Source organism: Neodiprion lecontei, chromosome 3, assembly GCF_021901455.1.
Source record: "Neodiprion lecontei isolate iyNeoLeco1 chromosome 3, iyNeoLeco1.1, whole genome shotgun sequence".
In the NCBI taxonomy this organism is placed as follows: domain Eukaryota; kingdom Metazoa; phylum Arthropoda; class Insecta; order Hymenoptera; family Diprionidae; genus Neodiprion; species Neodiprion lecontei.
The window spans coordinates 34,675,858-34,697,839 of record NC_060262.1 but is presented as its reverse complement, the minus strand read 5'-3'; the positions used below and the strand labels follow the sequence as shown (position 1 = coordinate 34,697,839).

General features: G+C 35.9%; 4 protein-coding genes across 7 annotated transcripts; 1 reads left to right on the top strand and 3 right to left on the bottom strand.

Annotated features, from left to right (window-relative positions):
* Positions 1 to 411: 411 nt before the first annotated feature.
* Positions 412 to 16,358, bottom strand: LOC107226115 (endoribonuclease CG2145). Of its 3 annotated transcripts, none has more exons than XM_046735614.1 (5): positions 12,561 to 12,687; positions 4,974 to 5,258; positions 2,289 to 2,448; positions 1,633 to 2,071; positions 412 to 898 (listed from the first exon to the last, which is right to left on the bottom strand). In XM_046735614.1, exons 2-5 carry the CDS (start codon positions 5,026 to 5,028, stop codon positions 659 to 661), a joined length of 894 nt encoding a protein of 297 aa, XP_046591570.1. In that variant the 5' UTR covers positions 5,029 to 5,258; positions 12,561 to 12,687; the 3' UTR covers positions 412 to 658. The 3 variants fall into 3 exon arrangements, with proteins under 3 accessions (XP_046591570.1, XP_046591571.1, XP_015522298.2); XM_046735615.1 differs by lacking the exon at positions 12,561 to 12,687 and adding an exon at positions 12,066 to 12,084; XM_015666812.2 differs by lacking the exons at positions 4,974 to 5,258; positions 12,561 to 12,687 and adding an exon at positions 16,225 to 16,358.
* LOC107226088 (leucine-rich repeat-containing protein 9-like) lies at positions 6,385 to 12,054 on the bottom strand. Its single transcript, XM_046735613.1, has 5 exons — positions 10,617 to 12,054; positions 10,137 to 10,509; positions 9,359 to 9,498; positions 8,448 to 9,204; positions 6,385 to 8,340 (listed from the first exon to the last, which is right to left on the bottom strand). The coding sequence occupies exons 4-5, from the start codon at positions 8,664 to 8,666 to the stop codon at positions 7,195 to 7,197; spliced, it is 1,365 nt and encodes a 454-aa protein (XP_046591569.1). The 5' UTR covers positions 8,667 to 9,204; positions 9,359 to 9,498; positions 10,137 to 10,509; positions 10,617 to 12,054; the 3' UTR covers positions 6,385 to 7,194.
* LOC107226114 (THAP domain-containing protein 5) lies at positions 12,382 to 16,252 on the top strand. 2 transcript variants are annotated; one of them, XM_015666811.2, is made up of 3 exons: positions 12,382 to 12,608; positions 13,138 to 13,995; positions 14,172 to 16,252. In XM_015666811.2, the coding sequence occupies exons 2-3, from the start codon at positions 13,331 to 13,333 to the stop codon at positions 15,019 to 15,021; spliced, it is 1,515 nt and encodes a 504-aa protein (XP_015522297.1). In that variant the 5' UTR covers positions 12,382 to 12,608; positions 13,138 to 13,330; the 3' UTR covers positions 15,022 to 16,252. The 2 variants fall into 2 exon arrangements, with proteins under 2 accessions (XP_015522297.1, XP_046591568.1); XM_046735612.1 differs by having other exon boundaries at positions 12,576 to 12,714.
* Positions 15,405 to 19,989, bottom strand: LOC107226116 (conserved oligomeric Golgi complex subunit 8). The gene is made up of 11 exons (XM_015666813.2): positions 19,806 to 19,989; positions 19,526 to 19,746; positions 19,118 to 19,189; positions 18,813 to 18,937; positions 18,413 to 18,688; positions 18,108 to 18,321; positions 17,860 to 18,020; positions 17,482 to 17,757; positions 17,157 to 17,345; positions 16,856 to 17,011; positions 15,405 to 16,728 (listed from the first exon to the last, which is right to left on the bottom strand). The coding sequence occupies exons 2-11, from the start codon at positions 19,578 to 19,580 to the stop codon at positions 16,402 to 16,404; spliced, it is 1,851 nt and encodes a 616-aa protein (XP_015522299.2). The 5' UTR covers positions 19,581 to 19,746; positions 19,806 to 19,989; the 3' UTR covers positions 15,405 to 16,401.
* Between the last annotated feature and the right edge of the window lie 1,993 nt (positions 19,990 to 21,982).

The following is a 21,982-nucleotide window of genomic DNA, read 5'->3' as shown; positions in this document are numbered from 1 at the left end:
AGATAATTTGAACTCTCTGTGTCATTAACGTCCCAATGCATTCAATACGTTCTTGCAAACGATTTCACATACAGGCAAAAAGAGAAATAATAAAGTTCTCCCGAATGCGATACGTGGTGGGCTGTGCGATCGCGGTTTGCATGCGATTAAAGGGGAACGTAAGAAAAATAACAATGTTAATGACTCCGCAGAAAGATATTGTATAGGCGGATAATTGTAAATATTGATAATTTACCGAACAGCAACCGACAGGCTGTCTACAATCTTGTAAATATTACGAAATGTACACCTGTAGTGTTACACATGTCCTCATAAGAATTGTGCCCCGAAATACAGACAGTACTAACTGTAGTGGACTCGTAAATATATTTTTTCAATTAAAAAAAAGTACTGACAACCACGTTTCGTGAGTTATCGATAAAACATCAATGCCTTTATTATTCCATAAAACTCGTTCCGAGTATAAATTGTTAAAGTTAAACACGTACGGTAAATAATTGGATCACTTTTTTTCATTTGAAAACACATAATTAGATATCAACATCATCCTCGCACTGTCATTTAGTGTTTAAAATGATGCGATATTCGAAAGACTGGATTTCACCCGGCGGGTTTTGAATCTGTTTTTAAGATGAAACGTGACCCTTTGAGGATAAGATTAATATTGCGGAAATGCTGTAGCTAAATGAGCGTGACGACCACGATGGTTCATAACGTAAGTTTTGATTCCGAAATCGGTTCCGTTCATCGATATATGGTAATATTTGTTAGGTCTTGCAAAATAGCAAAGTGTAAACAAGGACATTTCCAACTCGGGCGAAGTTCCGATGAAAAATATCGTCGACGACACATGTCCAACGTAACGGTACGCCACATCTACGACGGCGGGAATGGTGGTCTGAAATAAAATTATTTTTAACATTAGTATAATATGTATGTCAGAGGAAACATAAGTGAAATGGTTTGGAATTTCTGTTACTCTGGCGCTACAAATGAGAACCGTAAGATAGTCGGCTTACAATTAAAGTAGCTCATGCATTTTTTACGGAGGCCGTAAGACCTTCCGATAGTAAAAATCCCTGACATTTTTAAAACCTCAATTACGGTAATACGTATTGACCCTAGCAACACTTAAGCTAAAACTTGTGTAATTAGAATCTTCATCGCGCGGTAAATGAATTCGTGATTGTCATCGGAGACTTTACCGATTCGCACGGCTTGTCATACCAGAAGTCTGTTTAACCAGAGTACACAAAAAAAAATGCTTGTTCACGAAAATAAAAAACACCGTCTACCGATTTCACAATAATTACAAATCGGTATCACCGATGTTGATTTACATCGACCGTCACTTTATGATATAATATGATTATTAGTTATTCACCGAAAACATAAGTTATTAAAGAAACGCTCATTGCAAAACAATGCACACGTGAGAATCATTGATACGAGTGTTAACTCTACACTTTCTGGTTTAGGATTCGAACATTGAAGCATTCCGCGTTTAGAATTCACACTTCTCACTTCGTGTTAGATTTGATATAAAGTGCAGTAAAGTTGTTAGCTAGCGTTTCCACACTTACAACGTACTTAGTTCAACGACGTATGTCTTAAAATCATAGTTCAACTCACATTTCCTAATGAATTCTTCAATCTGTATCCCCAGTAATCAATGTCACCAGACCTCTCGGCATTGTTGAAAGATACCCAATTGTGTAGACCTGTTAATTTTCTACCACGTTTCAATTCTCCGAGAAAAATATGCTCGAACGCTGAGCTTGTAGCTACATCGATATTTTGATGCCTTGGGTACTGTTGGAACCAAACATGCCTAAGTATTTCTCTGTGTGTGCGATTGCCTTTCCCAACAAGGCCATGGTCGGAACAGAAATTGATGACACGATTAATCGAGTTAGTCTCGAGTAAAGCGTCCAGAAGTCTTTCTTCTTCCTCTTTTTCCTCAAGGGTTACGTTCTCCTTTTGATTCGTATCCATTTCGTAATTGTCGAACAACTTGCGAAGGCGTTTTACAACTGGATTTTCAAAAATCTCGTCATCCACGGCTAAAAACCTGTATGCCAAAATCATATACATATCTTTGGGTATCCGTCATCTAGCGTGAAAATGATTCCAGTATTACTACAAGATTTTCAGAGCTAGAGCGCTAATCGCCACGTCATAATAACAGAAATATTTTTACAACCTGTTCTCAAGAACATTCAGTATCTGCGATTATTATTATATCTATATCTGGATTTTATGGATTAGGTGAGCCATAATTGGCTTACGGTTGGGGCGCAACGTCTCTGAATCTCCTCCCCGTCAACTGGCCCTGAAAATTGGTCTCAACGCGAGATCGAAAGATCTGATCTTCATATCCAAAAAGTTCTTCCGTCAACTGCTTCAGTTCCGAGTTGGTGACCTTGTTTTGTTTTTTCCCCATGCAACCTGAGGATCAAGATTAATATACCGTTAAACAATTCAAATCTTTACTAACTATACTTCAAGTAACTTAGTCTCCTTCGCTTCGAAGTGTCCTAAGGTTCTTGATTTCGCAAGTTGTCGTGATTTCGCCAATGGGTTGTAGGCTTACTCGAATGGAATAGTAGGTACGTGTAAGGTATATTTCAATTGGTGAATAGATAGTACATTCGCTGCACATTTTTTGTTCGTAGCATTACTGTTCACATCAACCAAATGAAACATGAACATGACGGTGGATCATGAATGGTGTAGGAATCGGAATTGGGATCATGAACTTAAAACCAGGGAAGTCCGTCAATGTCAACTATACACCTAATGCTCGGCATAAATGATGAATGAATTCTCAATTTTATGTTCTCAAGTTATTGGACAAGTTTAAGACTGTCAGCGCGATAACTGATGATGAGGGACGTTGGAATTGCCCTTTGAACTTGATAATTCAATGATTAAATGCTTCGTTTTATTATAGGAAGTTGCAGCAGACTTTAATCTACAACAGACTTAAAATATTCTCTTATATACTTGGCACGGTACAATAACAAGCTATAAAACTTACATTGTGTGAAGCTGCTCAAAAAATAAACAGAATGATTCGAACAAATACAGGCATGAATTATACCGGAATTTCCTCAGAACTTTTTTTTGCCTTTTTTATCTATGCTTTATAGACAGCATTTTTCTGAAGCTAATTGCCATCTTCGTAAGCGAGTTCGGTATAGGCGAAAAAGAATTTAAAACTCGCTGAAGATGATGTAGGTGTTTGCATTTCATGTCTGATTGAGAAATTTTGAGTCAAGAAATCAATGTTCTATATTATGTATATTGTCAATACAAGACCCTGACACAGCCACTAAATCGCTTATTAGACTAATAACTAACTGTACTGATTTGGTAAAGTTAAATATTAAAAAACAATGTAAATCTGTTCCTAGTACTCGTTCAATATCGAAAGGCATTTTGAAATCTAGTGATAAAAAATAGTCTCTTTATGCAATTTGGAAAACGGAGCCAAATAAACTTCAATTTAAAACTGAATATAAGACATACGCTAAGATTGTTGATAAGGTGATAAAAGAAGCCAAATCCATGTACGATAAACAGCAAGTTGAGATGAATATTAATAATTCCAAAAATCTATGGTTATTTATTAATGATAAAATTGACAAAAATGCAAAAAAGTGAGAAAATAATAATAAAAAAATAAATTATCCTATCAAAATCTCCAACTATTTGAATACATATTTTAGTACTATTGGTAGTGAGCTTAGTAATAAAACTCTCCAACCAACTAACCTTGAATTAAAACTACCACCAATCAACCCTCATACGATATTTCTGAAACCAACCAGTGAATCTGAAGTATTTAATATCATAAAAGATCCATTTGGTTTGATGCTCTAAAACGAACTGATGTAAAGCCTCTGCATAAAGCTAAGGAAAAGCGTAAAATGTCCAACTACAGACCCATTTCATTGATTTCTTTTATATCATTAGTTTTCAAGGTTCCGTAACTCAAAAGAAACAACGGAACCCTTATAGGATCACTTTGTTGTCCGTCTGTCAAGACCCTTTTCTTAGGAACGGGTAGAGGGATCAAGTGGAAATTAACATCAAATACCAAGGTTCAAAGTCCCTTTGAAGTGTAAAAAATTCAAGCTTCTAAGTCAACGCAATCAAAAGATATGGCCGTTTATATCACATATTTTGATACTCGCAAACTCACTAATCAAAACCTATAGGGTACTTCCCGTTAACCTAGAGTCATGAAATTTGGAGAGAAGTAGGATCTCGCAGAAAAAGTAAAGGAAAAAGACCGGATATATTGCGTAAAAGCAGTATATGACTAGAATTATTTTTTCAGTTCAAAATATTATTATTTTTCTAATGCATAATATTTATACTTTAATATTATTTTCAGAAGTTGAACGTTTGTTTTAATGATATAGGTATATATATACGCGCGCGCGTGCGAGCGTGTATGTGTAACTATTTTTACCATGCAGAAGAAAAGAGTTTTCTAGTATAAAACAGCATAAATGTCTGTATTCAAATAATTATTGAAATATTGATAATTACAAAATTACCAATAAATTTTTATAAACTTTAAGTGAGTGAAAATTTGATTTAAAAACGGCTGAAATGTCTCTTCATCCTTCCATGTAGTTTGCATGGATAATTATCCTTATCTGCATGTGATATTATTTTTAGTAATATTATGTTTGCAGATAAAAGATAACCTTTATACCGTGCCCTAAATGGAGTCGTAATTCCAACTCGGATTCCAGGGTAAAAATAGTCGGTCTACTCGCCGTCTATTTATTATACGGTATTAATTGGGCGAATGTCAATTCAGTATGAAAATAGCGTATTTTTTGTATGTAATATTATGACGGATGATTTATTTGCAACTACGCGTAATAAGTTTTTCAGAATCTTAAGAGCTTTCTCTAGCAGGTTAAACGATACGTTACAGATGGTCGTAAACTTACCAACAATAACGGTGATTGCAACCAGAAGAAATCCTGTCCATCGATTGCTTTGCATTGTATGTGACGTATCAACAGCGATGTTACTTGTGAAATATTTCAATTCGATAATCACCCGATCAATACAATGCGAGTGTGCATGCCAGACGATTTCTCACGAGGTCTTGATTCTACAGCTCTCAAAGATGAACTCCGTTATTGTTTTTGGAGGCGTTATGAGCTCCGATTCTTTGATTCCCCCATTTGGATGTGGAACAGTGTACGTGTATTTCCTTGTTGGTAAGTAAACTTCAAACGAATGTTCTAATCAGTCGTTACCAACCGAGTAAAATGTCACATATTATGACTACTACGAAAGCCCAAGCCGCAGTTAGTGCAATACTATGGTATCCCTTAACGGACTACACGAAGGACTATTAAAGACGGTCGTTCTAATGGGATTTTCTACGCCTGGCCTACGAAATTTACGTGTACTTGCTGACGTGTTTAGCAAGGTGTCTGATATCTTCAGTGACCATATTATGACATATTTTTGTTCAGAAAATCAAAGTATATCCATTGAATACGATTATTTCACCATACAGAAATTTTAACAAGCTGTTCAGAAATCAAACCATTTAGTACGTCGATAGTATTTACATGGCATTGTTAAATACCGATGTGTGATTAACAATGCTCACTATTACACACATAGAATATCGTACAAACGTGATTGGAATAGTAATTAAACTACGCTATTGATCATCTAAATAGTCTTTCGGAATTACTGAGTGACCATCGATACGCCTCAAAGTGACGAGAGCTTGCAAAGCGAGCTTATAATGATTTGTCCTTTTGCAAAGAGGATTTCCGAGTATTGTGATTTCCTTCAGACGTTTCAATGTGCCTAAGTTCTTGATCTGATCTTTGTCCTACGTAAAAATTCAGAAACTATTAGATAAGTATAGACAGATGGGAAGTCGGGATGTCCAAGTATTGAAGAATTATTAAATTGATCGTTACGCACAGACACTTTGTTGTTAGAGACAAATAGCTTTTCAATTTTTGTAAGACGTCTGACAAAGTTCAGAAACTTTATTTTATTGTACTCTGAGAAAAATGATCTGATATTATTGTCCGAATGAAAATCTTCCTCCGTAATCACTTGAATTTTGTTATGATCCACCACCAAAGTTTCCAATCCCACACAGCTTTGCACTCCTGTCATATAATTTGTATTAAAGTTAGATGGGTATGTCAAAAAAAAATATATTTCGTCTTGATCGAACACGAAGGATACACCGAAATCATGAATTATCATTTTCGGTACCATTGATGTCCTGCAACTCGTTGTGTTGCAAGAAGAGATATTTTAGCATCGGCATGTTTTCAAAATTAAATCCCGCCAGAGATCGAATGTCATTGTGATCTAAGAACAGAGTAATCAAATTGGGGAATAAAAGTTTGGGCATGACAGTATCTTTCTGACAAATAGTCATCGATTTCCCAACTTGATTGTGGCTCAGACTTAATGTTTGCAACTTTATCAGACTATGGAGACCCCACAAAGTTGTGATTTGGTTCTGTCGAAGATCCAAACTCTCAAGATTGGGTAGGACTTCCTCCGTCAGATTCACCTGCAACCATCATCGGTTAGAGAAATGTCAGGGAATCCAAGACTTCTTTCGACCACACAATTGATACATAATTTTCTAAGCGTTCGGAAGTTATCTCAAATACTTTTTTTATCGCACAGTTAGTGATGCTGAGCTGCTTGAGATTTTGCAGATTACCGACATTGGGCATGTTCACAATCGTGTCCTTGTCCAAAGAACCCCCAAATGTTTGATTCGCTTCTGATATATCCGAACTGGTCACACACTCACCACCAACATACTAATCATGAAGAATTAAGAGTTAATCTCTTAAGAATTCCACAAATCAACTATAAGCGTTTCGGAAGAATTCTGTTGCGTAAACTTTTAAATGCGGCAGATAGCAACTGAAATATGATGGCAAGAATTTCACCCTACAGAGGTAATAATGCAAATTCGCAGACTAGCGAACGTAAAAAGCTGACAATTTTAAAAATGGGAAAAAGTATGCATGCGGTGTTATAATATCAATATTGTAACTGCGTTGTAATGACTCTGTAAATACCGTAATACAATGAAAATAATCAGAGCCGATCTCGAACAGTCAATTTGAATAGCAGATTTTTTACGGAGAAACCATCAAGTGTTAATTATCTTACTTCGACCTTGGATATGTGGAATATTATAAACTTCTTGCACAAGCCCGTGGAATCAATTGGATTACTTGATATGTCTACAATTTTTAGCCCAGTCCAATTCTTCAGATTACATACTTCGGAAAGTGTACTGATATTATTATGAGAGCAATAAAATTCGGTCAAAGTGTGAAAAACACCCATTGAAATCAATGACGTAATCAGGTTATTGGACAAGTCAAGGTATTTCAGAACTGGAAGATTTTCCTGTATTATCCCATCCATTTTCACGACAAAGTTGCAGCAGAGACTAAGCTTAGTCAAATTATTTGCACACTTGTGGAGTAAAATTTTTGTCAACAGATTATTCGCCAAATAAATCTCTTTCAGCTGTTGAAATTCTGCAATGAATTCCACGCTACTCAATTGATTGTCCACCAAGTTGGCGTATTGAACGTTTTCCAATTGTGTGTCATTAATTAGCAACGGCGAGGTCAAACGTTTATTAGGTTCTGAAATGACACGCGCCAGATTATTCTTAATGGCTCTCGACTTGTCCAAGTCTGCCATTTCAAAATGATCGATTATCCAAGGATGTTGATTGGCATATTCTGCATGAAGAGTATGACAAAATATCTCTCCGTTGAAACACTTTAATGACGGCATAGCGGCCTGCGCTAGTGAAGACGTGGCTTCTGTCTTGATAACGTCTTTGAATGGGTTGTGCTTGACATTGAGCATAATCAAGTTTGGAGTGATAGTTTTAAGAGATTCCAAGGACTCGATAAATCCGGAAATATTGTTCCATGCAGCGTTCAAGCTTTCCAACAGTGGTAGACATGTGTCCATTTCAAATGATTGAATTTCATTAAAACTGACGTCTAATTTTCTGACATGTTTCAACATAGACGAGTCTGGCATCGCAGTTAGTTTGTTGTAACTGAGATTTAGTTCTCTCAAATTTGGCAAATCAATCATAGCGCCCAGTTTGTTGATACCGCGACCACAGAGATCAATTATTTGCAGTTCGTAAACCTCAAGTTCCGTCAAACTCAAACACTTGGGTAAATTTTCAAAGTCTAAATTTGGCCAAGTATTCGATGGATTTGATTGAGTCACTTGACTGCGAGGTTTCTTGGATATATCCTTTTCAGACCCATTCTATGCGAGAAGGAAATATGTAAGCAATATCTCGAACGAGTGAAAATTACTGTGCAATATAACAGTTGAATGCTAATAGCAAAGACAATGTACTCGAACAAGAATACCTCGAAGATATATTCATACTCCACGGCAAAAACAGGCTTCGCGTGTTCGGGATTTACAATGGACAGACACCGACAAGTATTCTCGTTAAAGCCCAAATGCATCCTGTGATAATTGTCCTGTTTTTCGACCCTTACAGAATATTTAGCAAACGGCACATTAATAACAATCGTATAGACTTCCCGTCTGGTATTGTAATATGGGCTAAATGCAGTGAGCATGAATGAAAGTTGAACTATTACTTCGTCGTCAGCACAGAGAGTGGAAGCTGAACGAGTATTGCTATTCGGTGTTCATTGGATGAATATAATGGCAGAATTGAAGACTTTTGCTTTGAAGAAATTCTGGCTACCCATTCAGCATCAGCAGCGGCAAGACAATCGCTGGTTATTATTTCTCTCTACCAAGTAAAAATGATTCTTTTCAATTTTGTATACGATACGTTACATTTGCGAACACCAAATGCCGTGCCTTACAATCATCAAACAGCCAATCCTTATTACACACATCCGACAACTGTCGTATAGTACGAAAAGTTGACGAGTTACCTCATCAAAGAACTCTTGTTCAAAGACATCGAAAGGCCACTTTTCAAGCCCCACAACTTCGACAGGTTTCACTAAAAATGTAAAGACAGAGTCCGACCGTTCCTCATCCGTCCTACTTTCATTCAAGTAATTATACAAGCGCAATGTGTCGGTTTCGTTATTAACAACTTTTGTCACACAATGAACGTGGACACCTGTTATTCCTAGGTCCCTGAAATTGCCAAAGCCATTGTGACCATAATCAATTCAATTATTGAAATAGATTTGAACTCTTCCTTATAGCATTTTTAGTACTGTGAGTATTTATGTTTCAATTAATTGACGTTGCCTTTCGTTGCCAGTTTTACCGATTATACTGTACTTACTGTTTCGCAGTGGGACAAAGCGAATCATTGCATATATCCTGACATATTTGAACAAGTGCATTTCTTGCACCTGGCATATACTGGATGAAGTTCATAGTGCCACAATGATGGACTGTTATGCTCAATTGTCGCTGCAACATCTGACCACACACAAATATAGTCTGATAAAATGAGAAGCTGTTCCAAGTGGAATATACGTCAATAATAATAGCAGGGCGATATCGAAAACCCGACAATGAGTTATAACATAATTGAGTGCTCATTGGTTGGTAATTACGTATCTTGATCAAAAATTGGAGAATTTATTTTTTTGTTTGAAGTATTATTTCATTTTTATATTGCTAGTAGCTAATGCGATCTTATAGTGGTAGAGTATTCCTGGCTCGCCTACCTCTCCCTTTTGATTTTTGCCCAAATTTGAACCGATTTCAACAAAAGCTACAATATCGTAGTCTTGCAAGAGAAAAAGCTTGCGTTGTGAATCCCAAGGCCATCAGGAAACTACAACCCATTCAAAAATACAGTAAAAATTCCGGAAAATTCTCCTTCTTTTTAGAGTTTGAAATATCAAGTTTGTGGAAGATGCTACAGAAAGGGGACTGAAAACCGTAGTGATACGAACTGAGCCCCATGCGAAGAACCGTTTGGTAACTCCTATAACTAGCACCTAAAAACACCTGAAGGGCTACTAATTCTGCTATACATCATGGTCCGTTTCGTTAAAATGCCACTACTAGTATCATGAACACGTATAAAAGGAATACAGTTTGGCTCATACTTCAAAGTTAATTTTGGCATTCTTTATCCATTGCTCTTCTAAAGCGTCATAGGCGTCAACATGAGAGTATATCTGTTGCAAAATCTCATAGAATAACAATTCTCCTGATATCATGGCAACCTGGTTATTTGTATTGATCTATTGTGACAGTAAATTATGAAATGTCAGATATTTTAAAAAATATTATTTCCAAGATTTTCATGATGTGTTCAACTTGTAAGACCCAACCCGTAGCTGTCCCAGCTTAGCCATGTAAATATCTTCTCGATACTCTCGGATTCTCTGCCTGCTATCCGTGAAATGTTCCTTAACAGACTTTGTAAAATTGTCCAAATACTTGTGCCACAGCATGTTATAAAACATCATTTTACTCCTGCAGAATGAACTGTAACTATTATTGCGGGAAACGAGAGGAACATACTGGTATAATGCATCTGATGATGAAGACTAACAATAATCTGTACAAAATTAAAATCTTACGCAACAATATTTTCAATGTGTACTGATCTAATACCAAACGTCGGATTTATGAAATGAAATCTATAAAATGTGGGTACTTGAAAAATTCCGTTACGTAAGAACGTTCCTCGCTGGTGATCGGGTAGTGATCCAATTCATTCAAGGTAGGAAGATAGTTTATAACAAAATATCGGTAGATGGACAACGAGACTATAGGACACTCGCCGTACATTGGATCAGCAAAAATGACGGACTGCAGACCCGGGAGGAAGGAAAGATTTTGAACGTCCTGTTTCAGCAAGATGGAATAAAAATTATTTCACAATTGATTGCGATACCTTCCACCAAAATAATCCAATGTTTACGGGGATGGATGTTATACCTGTAACTGATATAAAGTATTTCCAGCTAAATTTATGAAGGACAAACGCGGATTTTGCAGAAAGCTATCCCCAATCTTTTTTATTTTATTATTTGCCAAGTACAGTTCTTGTAGCTTTGGCATACTGTAAAAATTCTAAAGACACAATTACGCATCAGTTTTTAAATTCTAACTTCGAGCTGCAACCGGTTGGAGGACTATTTATAATTCACCTCGAGAAGAGAAATGTTATTTCCAGATAGCGATAACAATTTCAATTCCGTACTGTTCAACATGTTCGGTATTTCGCTGATACTGTTCGAGTACAAATACAACTTTACCAACTTGCAACATCTTTGGAGGTCTGAGATATCCTGAAGAATTAAGAGGGTATTACTATTATTTTACTATAGTCGGAAAAAAATAGATTTTTAAAAATTTCTTGTTCTCATAGTACAGGATCGTAAAAATATGCAGATTAAGATTAAATTCGCAAAATTTCTAAAGTTATGAGAGTTGTTCTCACAAAACAATATTTTTTGAATCGTGCACATATTTATTCTCAGAAGCTCCCAGGTGGACCGATTTGAAATTTTTAACACACAAGTAGTAACGTTATCGTTACAATTCATGTTGAGGAAAATCCATTATTTTGCGATTTTAGAATCGTTTAGAACCCAGCAAAGCGCAACGAAACAAAACATACTCATATTTTACAAACTTAGTTTTTTCAAAGCCATTGTAAGAATAGTAAAATAGTGATTTCTCCCCAATGTTTCGTTAGGGTAACGTTACTAACTTCAACCTCGTTGAACTACATCTAGTAACATAATCTACGTCTCTACCTGTAACTTTTATAATTGTTAATAAAATATTTTATAAAAATTTGTGGAGTCACTTTGGACCTGAATAAACATGTATGCAAAATAGCAGCCCAGTAAGGTCAATGGTTTTTTAAAATCTACCCGAAAATGAGATCAAAAACGAGCATCTGTAACAATCGAATACCCCCTCAATGAATACTAAATGAAACAAGTCTCTCATCGATCCTACTTATTGTTAAAATTGATGGAAAAGGAAAACATGGACCTAGCTTTAATCTGCTTTACCTGTACAAGGCATTCTACCACCCATAATTCTTGAAGATTTATAAGGTTCGAGATACCGTTCAGGGACGTGATGCCGGGTTGCCCAATTATCACCAGTGTACGCAAACTTCGATGCGTCGAAAGAACATTTTGGAAATATGATACCTCACAAGCAAACAGGTATAATTCGTTTTTCTTCACTTCGAGAGGTTCGGATATTATAAAATCCAGCTGGCCTGGATTCCCTGATTTTTCTCGTCTTTTCTTCTTTCTCGATTGCGTGTCCATGGTAATATTATGTAAGTCAGTTTTCGACAGGTTACAGTTTGAATGAAAACGAACGCGGTGTTTCTCCGACTTGATCAAATTTCAAAAAATGTCACTCGCGAATTTCCAAACTCGTCAAATTACCGACCATGTTCGACCAAGGTTGTGCAATCGAAGCTCGAAAGTCGATTTCTGACTGCTGATTGAATTTTTAACGTCAAAGCACAAGACACGAGAGGTTAGGTTCACCGTTTGATGCGTTCTCCGAGTTTCAGTGCTCCAGAAAATAAACTTTCCGTAAGCCCAAATTGAAAATATTTTTAATGCAAAAAATGCAAAGCTGTTGCATCACGGGTTGTGATAGTTATAAAGAAACTAATAACAAGCGTATCGGATATTTTAAGTACGTGTACATTTAAATGTTTTTTACTCTTTAAGCATGTACTCATTTCAACTACGCAACTCATCTCAAAAAATAACAATTGATAAATTAAAAGCTTGATAACTTTTCAAATTTCGCATCCTCAGTCGCTGTTAAATTATTGCAAAGCCATGATGAATCATCTGTAGCCTAAAATATTCTAAATTTTGCATCCTAACATGTATAATTGCATGACTACACAGTGCTTGAAACTGCTTTCATTGTTGAATTTGTTTGACAATGAGTCTCGAAGGTTTGTTTCTTTCCTCTTATTTCTTTTGTGCTTTGAGTATAACCAACAGTATTGTTAATCCCTAAATCTTCTCAATTTTCAAGCTAGATTTCTGTAAGATTATTCATAAACATTTGTTTATGTTTGCCTATCTTCGTGTATGCAATTTTCAGATTCCCTCTGCATAACACATCATTACTCAACAGATGGTTGCTACAAATTAACAATACAGGATTCAAGCTATCGGAAACTAGTCAGATATGCAGCGAACACTTTCAAAGGAATTATATTGATTGGCACCTGAACAAAAAAAATCCTCATTTGTTGCCTAATGCTGTACCTACGATATTTCCCTGTGAGAGAAAAATGCCTGGTAACAAAGGAATTGATCATCAAGTAAAGACACAGAGTCAAAACACAGTACAAGTGAAACCTGCCACTACGTTACTACAAATAAATGAATCACAAATATCTGAAGAAATAACTCATGAAAGTGAACCGCACCGAAGTAAGGTAACATTGTTAAAACGAAAGCCTGCTGTGCCTGTGGCACTAGTACATGCAAAACACTGTGAATCAATTGAGACTGAAATGAAATTTGGAATAGATTCCAAGTTAAGAAAGATTTTATCGAAACCAAACGAGGAAGTTTCCACCACTGAGTTAAGCAGTGAGAAACCTTTACTTAAGATAATCGTATATAAAAAACTTTCCGATGTTCAAGTCACTTTAAACCCGATGCAGTTTGAAACTATTTATTTACCAGCTCACAAAGAAAATGAAGATCATTCTAAGAATGTCACATTTGAAAAGAAAGTGTGGATTTCAAAACAATCTAATCAAAGTATTGACGAAAAGAACTTCACAGGCAGTGAAAATTCGTCAAGCAAGTCTACAATATCCAGTATTTCCAATGAAATTTCTACACCAAAAGTAAAACAGTATACTAATAATAAGTCAAAACCAAAAAATACTTCTTGTGTGCCAACTCTAGTGAAATCAAAGTCGAAAATCACATCTCAAGGTCAGATGTAAGTACAGCATATAATTGGTTAACACCCTACTCTTCATACAGTAGAGAGGATGGTCTCTTCATTGCAGTTTTAAAATTTACATTTAGTTCTGATTTTTTTTGTCTAGAACATTTGTTGAAAATTTTATAACGACTTTTAGTTGATATTCCATAATATTCATACTGTATCAACAGGTACAGTCACTCAACTGTCAGCAAAGTTCAATCTCCAAATTCTGAAGACCGTCAAGATTCTGACCAACTTCGAGAACGGCTTAAGGAATTGAAGGCGAGACGACAACGGGAACAGTCAAAAATCACAAGGTTACAATTTCATCTGACACAACTAGAGAAAAAGATCGAAGAAAGTAGTCACGAAAAAGTTGTATTGCCTAGTTCGACACTACGGAGTAAGCCGACTGGGCCCAAATCGACCTGGTTAATACGCGAAAAGGAGGAATATGAAAAGTTGTTGAAAGATGTCAGAGAGATGAAACTCAAAGTGCTAAGGCAGAGGCACACGCGAGAATTGGAAAAAGTCAGGAAGTTGCAGATACAAATGGCTAACTTGAGTAAAAAGATGAAGGAGAATGATGAAAGAGAAATCGCGGCAATGTCTAATTTGCGACGCACACGCAATGCAACCATACCCAACTGGATGAAACGAGAGGAGGATGAGTATGAAAAACTACTCCAGGATGTGAGAAAGATTAAACAAAGTTACATGCTGCGCCAGTCAAAACAAATTTCCACTAAACCAAATTCGCCCAATACTGCTCCTTCAGAAACAGCTTCAAGCGACGATGAGTGCATATTGATTGAAACAATTCCAGAAACAATTGAACTGATGGAAGAAATTGAAGTAATAGAAAAAATAAAAGATGAGAGCAGGCTGATGCACAGGATTGAAGAGGGCAGTGCCCGAATGAAAACTGATGGATACAGTCAAACTGCAGAAAATTCGAGAGATTGTGGTGAAATAATTGAAGAAATTGATGAAGAATGGATTGAAATAAGTGGTTGTGTAAAAGCATACCGATCTTGAATATCCATGAAGATCTCCCAGATCCGGGACTTCTTGATACATAAACATTTCAAGATCGATACATTTCTCGTTAAATGATTGTAAATAAATTTTGATGTTGCAATATATGTATGTTTGAAGATGATTGTAACTATGTATCAGTCAGTCTATGTATAAAAAAGTGTTATATGCTTTGTGTTGGACACTTTGAAGTGGCAGATATTTGTGAGAAAAGCATTCTGTAACATAAAACGATTTCGTAAAAGAGTATACAAGGCACAGCAACAGTAAAAAAATCCAGAATAATTGGGCTCATCTTGTGGAATTTTGGCATAGATTGTTGCATGTGCGTTAAACGTTAAATATTACTTGTGTACATGTGTGAAATTTTTTTGTAAACGAACGGACAATATAAACTTGATTGATTACGGAGACTTGGAACGAGATGTGTGTTTATGTTTCAATTGTTTAGACAGCATTGGCGCTCGAAAATGAAGTGATACGAAATAAAATATGTAGAAAAACATGGCACGACGTGTGAATAAGTGCAGTATAAAAACTTACCTTATACTTCATTAATTTGGTTACTTCTTAAAGTACCACATTGAAGACTTTATAAATGATTCTAAAGAATGTGCTTTCTTATAGTAATTCATTTACATCTCTTGCGTTTTCTCGATTAAATATAATCGAATATTATTAATAAAGAATTTTTAAATAATGTGCAGCATTACATCCTTGGTTAAATTACTTGAATAAGAAATCTTTGTGATACAAAAATTAGGTTCAATAATTCTGCTCTGAACAGTTTGGAGTATTACCTATTATTACTGTGCTTACTTTGCTACTATAGGATACTGCGTGCCAGAAATTGAAATAACAAAGTACAATTACCAAACTCAAGAAATATACGTACTCAAATGTAATTATCACGCTACATGTTCGGACAATATTATAATGAAAAATATTCAGATATTTTAATTACCAAGTATTAATTGCGTCACATTACGAAATTACTAGTTACCAGCACTTGTAAATTTTTATAACCAAAATATCGTACATACTGCAAGTGTCGAGAATCTTTACCATTTTTCAATATGGATTAGAAGTAGAAATGGTAATTGTAGTGATGCATGAAATATTACGTAATAACATAGTTATATCATTTGTATTTACGTACTTTAATAATAATTTCAATCATTCTTTCAGTACTTTGAAAGTTACCTTTTGATTCCCAGGTTCCTTATTTGTATTCCTCCAGAAAAATGCAGTACTTTAAGACACTGTAAATCGTTACTAACTAAGCACATCATTCCTCGTTGCAGTAGCAGATGATGATATCACACGTACATTTTCCCTTGTAACGTGTCCATTTATATATACAATCTTGCAGATGTAATTTCAATCGATTGGATCATTACTTTCAGTCGTCACTGCTTCTTTACATTCTAAACCTGTATCTCTTTGTATTTTTGGGACTTCAACATTCGATGCGAGATCTTTATCCGTCTCATTCATTGTAATTGTGTTTATAGGTTCTCTAGACACGTTTTCAGCAGGTTCCAGTACATTATGGTCTTTGCTGGAAATGAGTTCTTTCTGTGAAGTATCTAGAAGAGGCTCTGTGGCAGTCGCTTGAGGTAAAATCGAATCTTTTGAAATTAGTCTGACCGGCAATAACGGGGCTAGTGGTTGAGTGATACTTTTGTGATCCAAATAGGTAATACTCTGAAAAAGAGTTTTGAAAACTTGTAAATTCCAAAAATTGATAATAACAACCACTCACTTATTTAAGCATACAAAATATTCAAACCATTGCAAAAGTTGAACAAGAGGAGTACAAAATTCCGTTTACCTCTTTTTGCAACTGGTTTACAGTGATGCCTAGGTGAGAGGCACATTGACTTGGTGGAAAGATTGCATGTATACAATACTGTACGTAAGGAATTAAGTGGTCACTCAATGATTCTGCAAATGTGATCATGTGGTCTCGTTCAGCAACCGTGAATGCCTGCAACATTAATTTTGATTTATCTTGTATCCATTGAGTGACTTAAAATGTATATATTAAGCGATATAAAGAACGAAACACAGGAAACTGAAAATTGTCGATGGTATTTGAATTCCATGATAGAAAATAATGTTAAATAATTTACCTGCTGTTCTTGTTTGTAAAATATAAGCATTGCTTTTGCTACACTTTGCAGAGAATCTTGCAAAAGATGTGTAAACCTGTCAACTAGAGCAACTGGAGCACACAATCTCAATTCATTGAAAGCTGATATTAATCCATTACAATATTCAGCCAAGGGAAAGAATTCGACTAATTGTTCTGGAGGATTTTCCTGTAAAAATATTGAATTAAGGTTTCAATTAATTAGTATTTCTTAAAAAAAGACAACATTTGGATTATTTAATACGAGAATGACTCCTAGGTTTTCAATTAAATTAATAAAATAGAACAAATATTAAAATTCTTACAGAGCGTCCTGATGTTTCTGCTTTAACATCGACCCGTTGTAATTTATTGATCAGTGTAAATGTTTCCATGTCTTTTTCAAACTTTCTTGTTGTTCTACGCACAGCTGTTTCGTATCTGTTTCCGATAGCACTAATGAATATGTCAGACATTCTTGCTGTGAAATCTGCACCTACTCTACTGAATGACAACCCAAAATACGTGCACTGCCCAAGAACTGAGTCTATAGAAGTCACCCCGGGTAAATCTTGCTCAAGAGTAATCAAAAATTGGAATATCTGAAAATTAAAAAGACTGTAAATCATGAAAAAATCACCAATGATACATAACAAAATAGTAATTTGTGATGGAATCCGTCAAGAAGCAAAAAAAGGATTTACTTTTTCTTCTAGCCAATGATGAAATATCGCAGATTCATTAATGATGATGTCTCGAGATGACGTCAAGTGATCATCATCATTGAAAATTGCCCGATATTGAGTGATTATGTTGAATAAATGTATCCTTGATAATTCGATTGTCTTTATTAAATGTTGATTAGCTGAAAATAAATTAATTTATATACGTGAGGGTAAATATTTTAATTAACAACATAGATACGGTCATAATACATTTGAAAGATGCTTACGATCTTCTTTAGAAATCCCATTCAATAATCCTTGCAGCCAGCTATCTCTAGCCTGGAGGAATTTGACTCGTAATTCAGGTTCTGTGAATGCATCCATCGATCTTAACAGCCCAACGAGCTGCAGACACCTTGGAAGCGGAAGATCTCCTCTCAGAGAACCAACAACTTGGCTCACCATTCCTGACCAACTATTTTCTATCTCTGCTACAATGGACTTGAGAAAAAAATTAATTCAGTGATAAATCAGACCAATTTGACAGCCCTTTCTTTGTAAAAACTATTGAATTCATAAAGAAATCACTCACAGCTATAATGGGAATGTCTCCATGTTTTGCGCCCAGCTGCCTGGCATATTGTGATAAATCTAAGGCTTCGTTGTACTGATTACTTCTTAAACACGACTCCATTAACTGAGGCATTTCCAGTATCTCAAGAAGTTCAGCATTGCGAGTTAAAGTAAGACCATTCAATCGACGATGTGTATTGATATCTTTTGAGGCATCACAAAAAGACTGGCAACTTTTGGCAAAGTCTGGTAGCTTTTGGATGAGATTGTCCAAATGATTTTCAGTCTCATTGAACTTCAATAAAAAATCAAATAATCATCATCATAATGATTAATTATGACACTTATTTTTAAAAAATAGCATGCCTACACACTCATAATTTGCATTGCTGAGCTGGTCAAAGTTTGTTTGTTTATACCTGTCTGAATATTTCTCTTGAACTTTCAGCAGTTCGAATGAATGTCTTATAGTTAGAAAAGGCTAATTCCTGGGTTTGCAACAGTACAGAATTTTTGTCATCAGTCAAATGCTCAGGTTCTTTATCTATAATTATAAGAAATAGATTAACATTATTGTAACAGAGAACCCCAAATGCATAATAATGTTTCAATTATGTCTTTAATAATGTTGTATTTAGATTTCTGCTATGCTGTTACAGTTAAAAATACACAGATCGGATAACTGATATTATTTCATATCATGATACCCAATTTTATAACTTACTCAATTGTTCCACGTCAAAGCCTCCTATCTTTGACAAATACTGGTAAAAGTCTGGATTTTCCTTCCATGATTCTGTAAGCAAATCTTTACATTAATTCAAAATTTAATTTGTTCTTTTCAATATTGTAAATCAATCGATACAAGTATTCCACGATACTTGAAAAATTTGTAGTTATACATAAGATATGTACGAAATTATATCCACTTATGATTAAGTTCGTAGTTAGTCTACATTGATACACAGATGGTTATTGTCACAAATATTGAACTGATAAAAATTAAAAAAAATGTGTTAGGTATGCAACGAGCATGCATTGAGAAATTTTTATCGAACACACTAATATAGTGAGAATTATTCATACATGGTTAAAGACACTAAATCATAATAGGTTTGTTCTTTAACCTAACCTGGCAATCCGTCGGGAAAGACAAGATCGATAACTTTCTCAGTTTCTATATCCATGTTCCCTTAATATGTGCCGTAGATGCTCTTTCTCATTCTCTTATTACAAAGTTAACATTATGTTCAAAGCCTCTTAACGCTGAATTTTGCAGACATTTTAGACACGTGAAGACTACGTGGGAGAAAACTGACAGAACCATGTATCAGGCCGATGGCATATTGTCAGCTGGAAGGCGGAAATGAAAGATCATAATCATAATAGAGGAAAGCTCACCCAATGCTTACCGCGTAACTCAATGGGTAAAGGCGTCTTGACCGGTCGGAAGAGCCTGACAACCGGCGGCTACACGGTCAAATGTTTACTGAATTGCCGTTGCACTCACCGTCAGGCGTGGATTTGGATTCTCATTCGATTAGATCGAATTCAATCGAAAAAGTCAAAGTTTGATTAACTGAAAAAGGCAAAAAGTTTGACTAGCTGAAACAGATAAAAAGTTCGGTCAGTTGAAACAGAAAAAAGGTTCGATTAGTTGAATCAGACAAAAGATTTGATTAGCTGAAACAGACAAAAGGTTCGATTAGCTGAAACAGACAAAAAGTTCGATTAGTTGAAACAGACAAAAGGTTTGATTAGCTGAAACAGACAAAAGGTTTGATTAGCTAAAACAGACAAAAGTTTCGATTAGCTGAAATAGACAAAAGGTTTGACCAGCTGAAACAGACAAAAGGTTTCATTAGCTGAAACAGACAAAAGGTTTGATTAGCTGAAACAGACAAAAGGTTTAATTAGCTAAAACAGACAAAAGTTTCGATTAGCTGAAATAGACAAAAGGTTTGACCAGCTGAAACAGACAAAAGGTTTGATGAGCTGAAACAGACAAAAGGTTCGATTAGCTGAAACAGACAAAAAGTTCGATTAGTTGAAACAGACAAAAGGTTTGATTAGCTGAAACAGACAAAAGGTTTGATTAGCTGAAACAGACAAAAGGTTTAATTAGCTAAAACAGACAAAAGTTTCGATTAGCTGAAATAAACAAAAGGTTTGACCAGCTGAAACAGACAAAAGGTTTCATTAGCTGAAACAGACAAAAGGTTTGATGAGCTGAAACAGACAAGCAGTTTGATAAACTAAAACAGATAAAGTTATGATCAACACAATGACCAAAGTGCGTGTACCGACAAAAACTATGTCCAGCCACACGTCACATTGGCGAAAACAGTCTACTATTCTTAAATACTTACGTTAAGATTCTTCACTATCACTCCGCGATTTTTATACCCGTGAATTGACCACCAGCTTGTTAATGATGCGATTTCTCTCAGAACCAAAAAGTAATAAGTCAACGTGCAAAAGGCGCGGTCAATTTAAACTTGAACACTAGGTTGTTAGTAAGGAAATTGATTGAAAAGCTGAAGACTTAACACACCGAGAGCGCTCTACTTTTTCATACACTGTTCACGAAATTGCTATGAGAAAGGCGCGCTCGATTAATTCCCATTATCAGGATAGCGACAATTTTTCTTAAATATAATTCCTTGACTTATCCTTGATTTTTCAAGGGAACAATGTTGCGCAACTTTTACGACCAAAAGTTCCAGAACTTGTACACCTTGAATATATAAATTTCGTTTTAAAAAACACTTAGTATTGCTTCGTTTCACACGAAGAATTAGAAATTAAACGATGTCATTTCCGAAGGTTAGCTTAGCTGAATTTACGAAGCATAACTGAAGTTTGAAAACTGTGTATAAAAATAGTGCGTTTTTCCGTATGGGCCATGATAATTTCTTGACTTTTCCCAACAGTCGAAATTCACTGACTTTCCCGGTTTTCCCGGTCTGTCGCCACCCTGATTATCAATCATCACGCAAAAGGCGCGTCTGATTCCCGTGATTAATCTACGCGCAAAAGGGCGCGACCGATTAACCTGTCATTGATCTACGCGCAAAATGGCGCGCCCGATTAACCTGTCATTGATCTACGCGCAAAATGGCGCGCCCGATTAACCTGTCATTAATCTACGCGCAAAATGGCGCGACTGATTAACCTGTCATTAATCTACGCGCAAAATGGCGCGACCGATTAACCTGTCATTAATCCACGCGCAAAAAGGCGCGACCGATTAACCTGTCGTTAATCTACGCGCAAAAAGGCGCGACCGATGAACCAGTCATTAATCTACGCGCAAAAAGGCGCGACCGATTAACCTGTCATTAATCTACCGGAAAAACGTGCGATCCATTAACCTGTCAAAAAACCGTTAATATCTAGGACTTGTCGCAAAATTCTGTCGAAACCCAATTCGCATCTGCCTCTTTTTGAATCTGGCACGTTGCGATGCGAATTGTTCTTCTCAGATGCGAGTCAAGTCCGGGAGGGAGGTTGGAGGACATGCATTGTGTGGCGTGACGGTCGGCGGTCCTCTTCGACGCGAAGTCTTCGAGCTCAGCATCTCTTGGAT